Below are 13,237 nucleotides of genomic sequence, written 5' to 3' on the forward strand. Positions count from 1 at the left end.
ATCTGGTGCTCAAAAAATCAGTTCAGGTTCATTACTTCCAGCTAAGTTAATCAACCCCAAGAGGAGGGGAGGAGAGAAACAATTTCCGCATACATAAAAATTTGTTATCCATTCCTATTTTACTTAATATCGTTGTGTGATGAGGCTCTGCCTGGAAATCGGTGTTTGGGAAGCTCAGGGTGAGAGGAGGCACCTGAGGGTCAGGAGGCCAGGCTCCAGGCCAGCTCTGCCTCCAGCCAGCTGGGAGACCGCCCTGCACTCTGGCTCTACCTGTCTGTCCTCGGGAGGGGCGTTTGGTTCCAGCTATGCCAACTACCCTTCATTACATATAGGGGGAGAGTATGCACATTTGGGCACAGCAGAGTCCCTGCTCAAGGGTGTTGATAATTCACATCCCCCAAGGAACCTACACTCCATGCATGTTTCCTGAGAGCCTAGCACTGTGCCTAGCACGGTGAACGAGACAGACAAGGTACTGAGTGTTTAGTTGGATTCAGTGGCAACAGCAATTACAGAATAGTCCAAAAAAGCTGTGAGAGAAAGAGAAGGAAGACCAGAGGCCAAATGAAGCTTTGAGCAGAAATAAATATGAAAGACTAGGTGAGGCTGTGAAGATGGTGGGCAGAAGAGACATCATCATCTCAAAGCATTTACCAAGCACCAAACTGGAAACTCCCTTCCATTTGCAAAATGTGAATGCTTTCAAAATGAGTTTTGGGAGTGAAGACTCCATTTCCTAGGCTCCAACAGCGTAGACGTGTGACTCAGTTCTCCCATGGAAGATGCAAGTGGAAGCTGTGTACTTTTGTTTCTTTAAAGGTGGGATGAGCATCTTTGCACTCTCATCCTTCTTGCTGCCTAAAATGTGGATACATTGGTTGAAGCCCTGGCAGTCATCTTGGGCCATGAGGTGACCTTGAGAGGAGAAGCCATGTACAGTGGAGAAACCAACTCAAAGGTTCCAGGGTCTCTGCTGCATAATCGTGGAGCCACCTTACTAGCCCTAGACAGCCTACCTCCAGACGTCTTCTACATGAAAGAAAAATAATTTCTAATCTATTCATGTCTGATGGTCTTAAGAAAGTCACTTAGCTCCTCTATGCCCATTTCATTTATAAAATGGGATATTATCTACCTTAGAGATTGTTGAATGTCTGCCACAGACCTTGCTGGACTGAACAAAGGAGGATGAACATGGGAATAAAGACAAAGACAAGAGTGTATTTGGAAGAAGGGGTCAGGGGGCTCCTTGCTTCTAGGGAACAAGGGCCCTGAGCTTCTAGAGCCCTTCATATTTATTGAGTAAAGGAGACAGGGAGAAGGGGGTGGTTATCAGGAATGCTGAGTTGGTCACTCAGGCTTTTGGCTCCCAACAAATGTTGGCTATTATTACATCTTATTTATGCTACTATTTTTTAAACAGCTTTACTGGGATATAATTGATATGCCATAATAGTTTGCCCACTTAAATGTGCAATTCAGTGGTTTCTAATATATTTATAGTTTTGCAATTATCACAACTTAATTTTAGAACGTTTTCATCATCCCTCAAAGAAACCTTAACAGTCACTCTCCATTTCTCTTCTATTCTTCCCCAGACCTAGGTATATATATTTTTAAACAATAAATTATCTTTAATCACAATTTAAAGGGCGCTTGAAGTACTTTGTGATCATAGGTACTCCTTAAGACAGATTTTTCTGTCAGTTTAGATTCTCCCCATGAGAATGACCTTACATTACAATGCAACTTATTTGGGGTAAGAGTATGACATTGCATTGGATTTATCTTAAGGTGTCAATGTCCAAAGTGAATGTCACTGTTTAAATATACTTTTAGACAGTTTTTTTTCCTGTATTCACTTTCAATATTGATTTTTATGAACACAAATCTTTAAAAAAATCAAATAGGATCATCATGAGGCTTATGATGAAAAATGGCAGCTCCCTTCTCAATGCTGCCCTGTTCACTGTCCCAGAGGTAGCCACTTTCAGAATCCTCTATCACTTACCTCTAAATTTTTAAATAACACGCTTATACCACTATTTATTTTCCAATTCTAGATATCATCTTACAGAAAGAGCAGATTTATACCTTTCCGTCATCCCAATATAATTTTTATTTTTTAGAAACAGGGTCTTGCTCTGTCACCCAGGCTGGAGTGCAGTGATCATAGCTCACTGTAGCCTTAACTCTTGGGCTCAAGCGAACCTCCCCACCTCAGCCTCCCAAGTAGCTGGGACTACAGGTGTGCACCACCATGCCCAGTTATTTTTTTTTTAAATCATTTTTTTAGAGACGGGGGGGAGGGGGGTGGGCGTCTCACTATGTTGCCTAGGCTGGTCTTGAACTCCTGGCCTCAGCAATTCTTACCTCAGCCTCCTGAGTAGCTGGGATTACAGGCATGAGCCATCACACCAGCTAGTTATTTTATTATTTTTCTTAAATCACTTGTTGGTGTTTAAATGAATAAAATTTACAATTGGCCAGGTGTTGTAGCTCACGCCTGTAATCCCAGCACTTTGGGAGGCCAAGGCGGGTGGATCACGAGGTCGGGAGTTCGAGACCAGCCTGGCCAACACAGTGAAATCCTGTCTCTACTAAAAACACAAAAAACTAGCTGGGCGTGGTGGCGGGTGCCTAAAATGCCAGCTACTTGGAAGGCTGAGGAAGTAGAATTGCTTGAACCCAGGAAGCGGAGGCTGCAGTGAGCCGAGATCACACCATTGCACTCCAGCCCGGGCGATAGTGCGAGACTCCATCTAAAAACTAATTAAAATAAAATAAAATTTTACAATTGAGGTGGGCAGTATACTATCATGACATTTACTCTTTTTAAAAAAAAAAAAAAAGTTTGATATTACTAGGCCTAATAGTCCCTCCACCCTTTCTTCCCAATTGCTTTGTGGATGTTTTGTAGTTATTATTAATTCAACCCCAAACTCCTCTCAGTACCCTCAAACACAGTAGGTCCATTCATTGCAGGTTTTTCCTGGCATACCTCCTTCCTGCTGGCCCTGTCCTCCAGCTGGCTGGTCTCTAGACTTGCTTCAAGCTACTATTATTCAATCTTGAAAGTTATTTGAGGCCAGGCACAGTGACTCACGCCTATAATCCCAGCACTTTGGGAGGCCGAGGCGGGTGGATCACCTGAGGTCAGGAGTTCCAGACCAGCCTGGCCAACATGGTAAAGCTCCGTCTCTACTAAAACTACAAAAATTAGCTGGACATGGTGGTGGGTGCCTATAATCCCAGTTAGTAGGGAGGCTGAGGCCAGAGAATCGCTTGAACCCAGGAGGTGGAGGTTGCAGTGGGCTGAGATCACGCCACTGCACTCCAGCCTAGGCAACAGAGTGAGACTGTCTCAAAAAAAAAAAAAAAAGTTATTTGAGTCATACCCAATTCTGAAAGATACAGCCTACTTTATTTGTTCACTCTCACTAAGATAGGCTCTCCCCAAAACCTAGACTTATGTTCGTTAAGCTGGAAAAGGCTTGGAAGTGTTGCTTTCATCCAACCACCTTGCCTTTTGTTTCTCAGGCAACCACAAGTTGTTCAATGCCTTTTCCCCGGCTTTGTTGGCTTGGAATTCATGGGGTCCTTTTTCTCCGATTCTGGTTCTAGTTTAGCGGTCACCAAACGAGCTTCAGGGAAAAACATCATTGATGAATATTTCTAAGCCTTAGCATACTTGGGCTGCTAAGATCACCCCTAACAATAAAAAAATAAAGTAGCAAAGTGCTCTACTGCTGATTAGAAAATTATAAGCTAGATTATTAACATGGCACTTAAAGAGGGAGGGAAGAAGTGGAGACCAACATGGGGTGGCTATTCGGAAGTGGCCAGACTGACTGCAACAGAGGCGTGAGCGCCTTTTGAGTATGTGTGGAAAAATCCTTTCATATCATCATGAAAATGTTAGAGAGCACCCCAAAGGGCATAAACTTATGACCCTTGACCAAATTCAGATTTAAAGACACATTTGTTTGGTCCGTGATGTTTTTAAATTTTTGAATGATTTTACATTGAGGTGTTCACTTTAACCCACTATTCTCTGCATCCTGCACCTGGCCTTGAAGGTATGGCATTTGAGAACTCTAATAATCCAACCCCCTTAAGTTACAGAAGGGAGGCAGGAGGAAAAATAGTGATGTTTAAAGTCACACAGCTAGGTGGTGAAGCAAGGATTAGAACCCAAGTCAAGCAGTCTTCCTAATATACCACATTGCTGCTTACTTGAACTCAATTGCACATTCAGGCCTGTAAACCTTAGTCATGCGAGTTTACTCCGTAAGCACATACTTAACAGCAGAGAAACAAAGAGAATCTCCAGGGTTATTCCCTAAAGCTTGGATAAAACATTTCCGGCCCCTGATAGAACATATACATCTTCCAAGTGACCGGATTTCAGGGCACCAGCCCTCAGCAACCTGCTTCAAACACTGCTGACATTTTATTCTAACTCATTTGCCACACTTCTGGCTGATCATCTCCCTTTTCATTTAAACACAGTCTTTCATCCAAACAGGGTACAATGCAATCACTTGGTTGGATGCCAGCATTTGGTGACTAGTCAACTTTCAAATATGCAGCTTCCTAGCTGCTCACTTTCCTTTGTGTGAACAAGCCGCGGGAGAGCAGCCTTGGTTAGCAGCGAACCAGGTGCGCAGCAGGGGCCCATGTGGATGCCTCTGGCTGTGTCTGTGGCAAGCCTTCCATGGGAGTGCCACGGCCCACAACAGAACTAGAAATATTTTACATCTGTACCACACTCGGTTTTTCTTATTCCTGGTGCATTGCCCATACCACTTGCTTTAACACTTAATAATTTACTGAGAAAGATTAAATTTATCACATGTACATCTCAGATTCGTTAGAGATAGGGTACTGGGGTTCAAATCCCAGCTCTGCCACTTACTGGCTATGTGACCTGGGCAAGTTACTAAACCTCTGTACCTAGGTTTCCTCATCTAGAAAATGTAGATAATAAGATAAAAGATAATAAAAGCACCTGCCTTTCAGGATCACGAGGAGCCTTTGGGGAGCCAAGCACAGTACTTTGCACTTTTCAGATACTGACAAACTATTTAATGTTGCCAAGTTTTTTGTTGTTGTTGTTGTTGCCCAGGCTGGAGTGGCACGACCTCAGCTCACTGCCAAGTTCCACCTCCCGGGTTCATGCCATTCTCCTGCCTCAGCCACCCAAGTAGCTGGGACTATAGGCACCCGCCACCATGCACGGCTTTTTGTATTTTTAGTAAAGACGGGTTTTCACCGTGTTAGCCAGGATGGTCTCGATCTCCTGACCTTGTGATCTGCCCGCCTCGGCCTCCCAAAGTGCTGGGATTATAGGCGTGAGCCACTGTGCCCAGGCAATGTTGCCAAATTGTTAATCTACATTGTGATGTTAAAGATTCAACGTGGAGTCATTTTCGTGATTGACTTAGCTGAGCCTGATGTTTAGCAATGAAACACCCTGGAATTGACAATAAATATTAAATTTTAAACGTGAAAAAAATGGACAAAATGTATCTTGCTGGATGGACAAGGCATATTAAAATTGCAGGTCAGTGGTTGAATTTAAAACAGTTGCATTAATGTCTTAGATTCAATTATACTTAATTTGGCATTAACCTATCTCTATTCATAAAATTATTATTCATAATATTTTTTGGACTAATTCTGTCAACAAAATTCCAGGAAATAAACAATCGTGATAGTGATAGGTTAATTGCTAAGGTTCTGTTTACTGGTTGATTCTGAACACAAAGGAATTCACTGCTGTTGTTTTTTTTGTTAGACGTAAGAAACTGCCCACTGACAGAACTTTTTCTTGTTTCTAAATTTAACCATTTAAGTTTCTAATTCTTCTTTTCCTCTTTGAGGTGAACCCAGGGCAGCAAGCAACAGTGTGATCTTCTATTCACCAAGTCCAGACGTAAGACTAGGGCAGTCCAGTCAAGGCTGCCCAACACCTGCCATCTCCATATGGTTCACCCCACTGCTGAATTTCCCACATGGCTGGGCCAGAGACATGTATGGGCACTTTGGTTTGGACAAACCACACACCAAAGCAAATGCATACTGACATACACTGAATTTGAGCATGTTCTGAATGTTGTCTGACACCATGAAATACTGTTCTTCCAGGTAGGTCAAGGGAACGGCTGTAGCAAATGCAAGGCAAGGGCTTCCCATTGCCCTCCTTAGAGAGAACAGGAGGCACTGATAACTCCCAGCAACAAGACACTGTCTACAAGGGATTATTTCCTCTGTGATATCCTAGCACTGCACCATAGAGGTTAACTTCTGAAGCAGTATAAGAGGAAGCAGTAGCTCTATCAATCAAGATAAGTGGTGTGGGTGTGAAGACAGGGCAACATCGGACAGAAAACTATTAAATTGGGCTTCCACTTCCAATTTCAGTGTAAAAATACGTGTAACATTCTGAACATTTTCATCATTTTCTCCAGCCGCACCCTATCTCCTTAATCCAAACACACTGAGTCCAGAAAGACAATAATAGAGATTTCCTTTGTATATGAAAATTCTCCTTACTCATTTGTTCTTCCCCATAAGCTAATTAACATTGTTTATTTCAGACCAGGGACTGCTTTTTCCTGACTATTCTGTACACCATTTTAATCAGCAGAATGTAACTAACAAGCTTAAAGAGCCACTCAATACTGAATCAGCAGCTCATACCATATGCTTGGGTAAAAACATACTTCCCAAAAAAGCTAAATGCAGAAAGACCAAGGATAGAAGATGTATTTAATACTCAAGAAGTCTAACAGGATGTGGAATATTGAGATTTTAAGGGGGAAAAGTTATTCTTTAAATACATCTACCCTAGTCACCGGGCTAGCTTAGTCAATAGAGTATGAGACAAGACTTAAATATATCTACCCTAAAACATCTTTCTTATACCAGTTTTGCTACAACTTTTAACTCCAAAACAGTATTTTAAGGAAAAAAAAACCAAATTACAAAAACAACTTCATCTTAGTTTCTTAGTGCTAATTTTTTTAAAGATGCAAAAAATCATGTATTTTCTCAGAAACATGGTTATGTGGTCAACAGATTTCTTAACAACAGAGTTCTAAATTTTGGATAAAATTTATATATCCAGCTTTATTCTGATATTACCCAAATTCATGTTTGAGTGGGAAAGAAAAACCAAACCACATTATAAATTTAAATTTTAAGAAAAAACCTTTGACAGGTCAGAAATTAGTTTATATTTTGCTTTACATACACCATTCTAAAAGGAAGGAAACACTAATTGAAGGCCTGGTTTCACATTAGCATATTCATGTAATAAGCACAGATTAAGTTTTAAACTTCTTAAGCAGATCTATTACGTATTTTCTCATTTTCAAAAACATCTTAGAACACTGTCTCTTTTAGAGGTATGAAAACAGCCTGATAGACTACATGTTTTCTTGGAATGAAGTCTCCCCCAATTTCTTGTAGCCCTAACAACTAAAACCATGAACTGATTTCCATGTTAAACATGCTTCTGTGCAGCAATCTAAAAACACTCTTTCACAACCACAGGATGAAATATTTCATTGGAATTTAAAATTTGCTTTTTGAATTATATGAAAGCTTTTCATGTATAAGTGATTAAAACGATTTGTAAACCAATAAATATTTCTACATTTAAAATCTTCCTCTGTCAGTTTGCCTTTTTCCTAAACTTTTGGCAGCCAGAAAAGAAAAACTGATGTAACCCACTCTAAATTAACAATGACGAAAAAGAACTTGGTAAACTGAAAGGACTCATTGGTCATACATTTGTTCTCATACCAAACTTTAACTACATTAAAAAAAAAAAAAATTGCAGTTAACTATAAAGCAAGCATGTGCAAAACCACCACTCAGGTTAAAAACCAGAACTGTGGCCCTCCAGAAGCCCTAATGTGCCCCCTCCCCATCAGCACGCCATTTCCCTAAAGACAATCACTCTGATTAACACAATCACTTTTTCTTTACAGTTGCCATCCCAAAGACTGCATCCCTAAACAATACCACCTATTCTTAAACTTCACATAAATGAAAAAAAAAAAACAAAAACTGTATTCTTTTGTATCATTTCTTTTACTAAACGTTTTAAGATTCCATCTATGTCATTTTGTGTAGCTGTAGTTCATTTTCACTGCTGAGTTGTTTCCAGTATGGAGGTATCAGGAACATTCTTGTATACATCTCGCAGCACAATGGGCAAAAGCATCTCCAGAGTATGCACCTAAGAGCAGAATTGCTGGGTCGTATGCGTCTTTTCAATTTCACCAGATAATCTTAACACCCCTACCAGTGTTATTCCACATCCTCAACAACAGCTGGAACTGCCGCACTTGAAATGCTTGTCACTATGGTGGTGGGAGGTGGCCTGGCATGGTTTTCATTTTCATTTTTCTGACTGGTGATTAAAGACCTTTTCATGTTAATGGACCACTTAGATTTCCTCTTGGGTGAAGTGTCTGAATATTTTTAAATAGCTTTATTAAAATATAATTCCTATACAATTCATCCATTTAATGTGTACAATTCAATGGTTTTTAGTATATTCACAGACATGTATAAACATCATCTATTTTAGAACTTTCATCTCACAAAGAATCACCGTAACCTTTAGCTTTCACCCCACCTACCCTCTATTCCCTGGCACCAACCCTGAACTGCTACTTTCTGTCTCTACTGCTATCTCTATTCTGAACTTTCACATGAATGAAATCATACGTGTTGACTCTTGTAACCAGTTTCTTTCATTTAGCACAATGTTTTCAAGGTTCATCTAAGCTGCAACATGTACCAGTACTTCATTCCTTTAATGACTCAGTAATACACTCCATTGTAAGGATAGACCACGTTTTGTTTATGCATTCATCTGCTGATGGACATTCGGGTTGTTTCCACCTTTTGGCTATTATGAATAATCCTGCTATAAACATTTATGTACAAGTTTGTGGGGACATATGTTTTGATTCCACTTGGATATACGTTGGAGTGGAATTGTCTGAGGAACTGCCAGACTGTTTTCCAAAGCAGCTGCACCATTTTACATTCGCACCAACAGCGCATGACAGTTTCAATTTCTCCACTCCCTTGCCAGTACTTACCATCTGACTTTTTGATTTTAACTATCGTAATCAGTGTGAAGTTGTAGCTCATTGTGGTTTCGACTTGCATTTCCCTGATCTGCATCTTTTCATGTGCTTACAGTCCATTTGCATATCTTCCTTGGAAAAATATTCAAATTCTTTTTGTTAATGAGATTCTTAAGTGACCCCTTTTCTTAGTGATTTTATAGGGGTTCTTCATTCCAGGTATTAAAAAGGAGAAAAGAAATGCAATCTTGCTATATTGCCCAGGCTGGACTTGAAATGCTGAGACTTGAACTGCTGGGCTCAAGTGATCCTCCTGCCTCAGCCTCCTGAGTAGCTGGGACTACAAGCATGGGACACCATGCCCAACTCTTTGATATTTTATATGGTACCAGTATGTTCTTCCATTATGAATCATGTCTTTTCACTTGTGGTGCCTTTTAATAGAAGTTGTTAATTTCAATTAGCTAAATAAGTCAAACTTTATGGATGGTGTTTTTCTGTGACTTAAATTCTTCCCAAAGCCAAGGACATAAAAATATTTTCCTATGTTATCTTCCGAAGAACTATAAAACATTAAAACCTTGATAGTGTTACCTTGTACATTTGGTCTAAAAATCACTGAAGGTGATCTGTTTTGTTTTGTTTGAGACACAGTTATCACTGTATTACCCAGGATGGAGTGCAGTGGCATGATCGCAGCTCACTGCAACCTCAACCTCTCCCAGCTCAGGTGATTCTCCCACCTCAGCCTCCTGAGTAGCTGGGACTACAGGCAAGCACCACTATGCCTGGCTAATTTTTGCATTTTTTTTTTTTTGTAGAGATGGGGTTTCATCATGTTGTCCAGGCTGGTCTTGATCTCCTGAGTTCAAGTGATTGCCTGCTTCGCCTCCCAAAGTGGAGGTTTTTATATATGACATGGAGTAGGGGTCCAGTTTCATTTCTTCCTATATGGATACCCCACCAGCCCACCGCATTTATTAAAAAGACTGTCCTTTTTCCCTCACGTTGCGTAGGATTAGCTGCTAATTCTTAACCGCTTCATCTCTTTATTGTAAAATAGGAGAAGTAGACTAAATCAAGGTTCTCAACCTGAAAGGTTTTGTTAAAATCCAGATTTCTAAGTCTTATCATAGACCAGGGATGGGAGAATGGCAGACGGGATGGAGGCTCACGGTAGGACTCTGGATATATAATAAGCTCCTTAGCTAATTCGTATGCAGCCAACCTGGCTCCTGCCAACAGATGGACACTCTGGGGGAGTCACTGGCAATGATCTCCATGGAGCCCTCCAGTTTAAGATATTTTACGAGGTTTCTGAGCTATTTGTTTCTTCCAAAATATTTGAAATCACACTGTGAAGAACTACAATGCATCTCGAATTCCACAAACTACATGATTTTATTTATAAAATTCAGCACATCACTTATTATTGCCTATATCAATTGCAAACAGTCCTCAGTTACAGCTCTCATTTTTCAAAATAAAAATCTTTGAAAATGTCCTCAGAGTAAAATATTACTAAATATCTTATTAAGTTGATAGCCCACGGCCATTGACAGTTAACACTATGGAAAAGGGGTTAATATAAAACAATATAAAAGTATTACAGACAATAGCTTATCAATATTACCTTCATTCCATTACTGGGATTTTTCATGTAGTAACTTTTATTCGTGAAATGATTTCATTTACAAAGCTATTATTCTTTGCTATTACTTCAGCTTTTAGCTGTTTTAACTTTATTGTGATGTTTTCTTCTGACATTTCAGTAAAGGGCATTTGTTTCACCTTGGACAGGAACTCCTGAATAATTTTTTCACCTTGCTGAAACACATGTGAATGTCCCATTAGTAATTAAATTATCTTTTCTAAAAGTCATGTTAGACAGTGACAAATTGTTTCATTTCCATCTAAACATATCACCCATTAAAAAAAATTTTTTTTTTCATATTTTTACAGACTAGGGTCTCACTATGTTGCCCAGGCTGGTCTCAAACTCCTCCCACATTAGCCCACCCAATATTTGAAGAACATATTTATTATTTATGTGTGCACTGTCTAGTTCCCAAATTCCTCCACCTTTATAATTGATAAACTTTAATCATCTGTGAAAAAAAGAATTCAAGGTTTACAAAGAATACTGGAAGGCATAAACAGTCACTGAAAAGTTAACATATACAGAAGATGCTTCATTTTTATTTTATTGCCAAGTTATTGCTGCTTCAGAGAGCATGAATATTACTTGCTATGTGACTCTTGGGCAAATTCCTTAACACACATTCCTCATTCATAAAATGGGAATAATGTTACTAACCTCACAGGGCTCAAAATATATTACAATTAATGTTATCAAAAGTACACAACTTCTATTCTAATTGGAAACAAGGGATTACATAAAAGAGTCTGCCTAATCCTGGATCACTGAAAGCTATGATTTCAACACATTAAAGTGCAAATACAAAGACCACTTCATATTTAGGATGGCAGCCTGCCATACCTAAAATTATTAACAAGTTATATTTCTTCTGCTTGTATAGGTACAACAGATAAAACTACACTTTTTAGGCTCAAAAACCATACACATCATCTATTATTATTGTAGCAACTATCTATCCTTCACATAAGAACAATGATAAGAAATTCGCAGGTAAAAGCTAAAAACATGACAAGTAAAAAGTTGTCACAATGTATATTGCAGTAAATGTTTCCAGGACCAGGCAGTGAAATAAGATTCTTTTATAATTGAAGAGAACTAGTAATCCTCTAATTTAAATTAAAAAAAAAAAAAAAGGGCCGGGCACAGTGGCTCACGCCTGTAATCCCAGCACTTTGGGAGGCCAAGGCAGGCAGATCACGAGGTCAGGAGATCGAGACCATCCTGGCTAACACAGTGAAACTCCATCTCTACTAAAAAATACAAAAAATTAGCCAGGCGTGATGGCAGGAGCCTGTAGTCCCAGGTGCTCGGGAGCCTGAGGCAGGAGAATGGTGTGAACCCGGGAGGCAGAGTTTGCAGTGAGCCGAGATCGCGCCCCTGCACTCCAGCCTGGGCGACAGAGCAAGACTCCGTCTAAAAAATAAATAAATAAATAAATAATAATAGTAAAAAAAAAAATTAGGCATATGCTTGGGTCTTTCTGTGTGAACACCCAAATATGACCCATTACTCAAAGAAAAGGCACCATAAAATCCACTTCTCCCATGAGAACTGAAACATCCTGTCCACATATAGCTTTCTTGAATAAATATTTGTCATATGCCACTTTATTCTCTGTGTCACATTCGTTATTCTTATCTTCCCAACTAAATTCTAAACAAATAGAGGGCAGGAATTATGAATCGTGCTTTTTTATTTCTTTGTCCTTTTCTTACCTAATGTGTAATTTAATAAATGAACTTGATATATTCGTTTATGAACAAAGATATACCTAGACATCTATAGTCCATAATAACTAATTTTAGTGAAATGACTAATTTTAAACCTAGGTTAATATTCCTTTACTCCTACTTTGGTACTTGAAATCGAATCTTGAACATGCAGATGTATATACTGCAGAAATCAAAATAACACAGAGATAGATTCTTTGCCATCAAAAAAATTGATTAAAAAATAAGCACTAGAAACACAGAGGAAAACAAACAACAACAACAAAAAACCTTCATCTTAGTGTCCTGTTTATGTAATAATACAGAAGCTAAGTTAAACTATGAAAACAAACTGACAAACCTCTCTTTCCAGATAGCACTTCTTTGCTGCTGGTTCCATGATATCATATCCTTGTGATTCTCCAATGTACTGAAACTCCTCAAGTTCCAGGGCTTTCTGTTTAGCACACTCTATTACATGCTTAGGGAAATTAGCAAGCTCTGCAACATGAATCCCAAAACTTTGATCACAGACACCTATAAGAAATTTGGGGAAGTGTGAGGGGACAGCATGAGAAGAGACACCAATTTATGTAAATGGAATTTATCCTTCTCACCTTGTCATTAGAAAACTTAATTTCAGATTACTTCAAATACATTAGCCAAATATATCATTAAAATAAAGGAATTTTAATTAAGTCTCAAATGAAAAGTGATTATGACTTGGTATACAGTGCTGTATTTTATCCTTGACA

The 13,237-nt window shown here is 39.2% G+C and overlaps 1 protein-coding gene across 3 annotated transcripts in view; it reads right to left on the reverse strand.

Annotated features, from left to right (window-relative positions):
- Window positions 1-13,237, reverse strand: part of MSH2 (mutS homolog 2) — a 306,776-nt gene that overhangs the window by 219,988 nt on the left and 73,551 nt on the right. For 2 of the 3 annotated variants that reach the window (XM_054548211.2, XM_054548212.2), the window contains exon 15: window positions 12,844-13,019. In XM_054548211.2, coding sequence (XP_054404186.1) covers window positions 12,844-13,019 — 176 coding nt within the window. Of the gene's footprint in view, window positions 1-10,495; window positions 10,941-12,843; window positions 13,020-13,237 lie in introns of those variants that run through there. The other variant, XM_024242414.3, reaches the window with a different exon arrangement.

This window comes from Pongo abelii, chromosome 12 (assembly GCF_028885655.2).
Source record: "Pongo abelii isolate AG06213 chromosome 12, NHGRI_mPonAbe1-v2.0_pri, whole genome shotgun sequence".
Lineage (NCBI taxonomy): Eukaryota > Metazoa > Chordata > Mammalia > Primates > Hominidae > Pongo > Pongo abelii.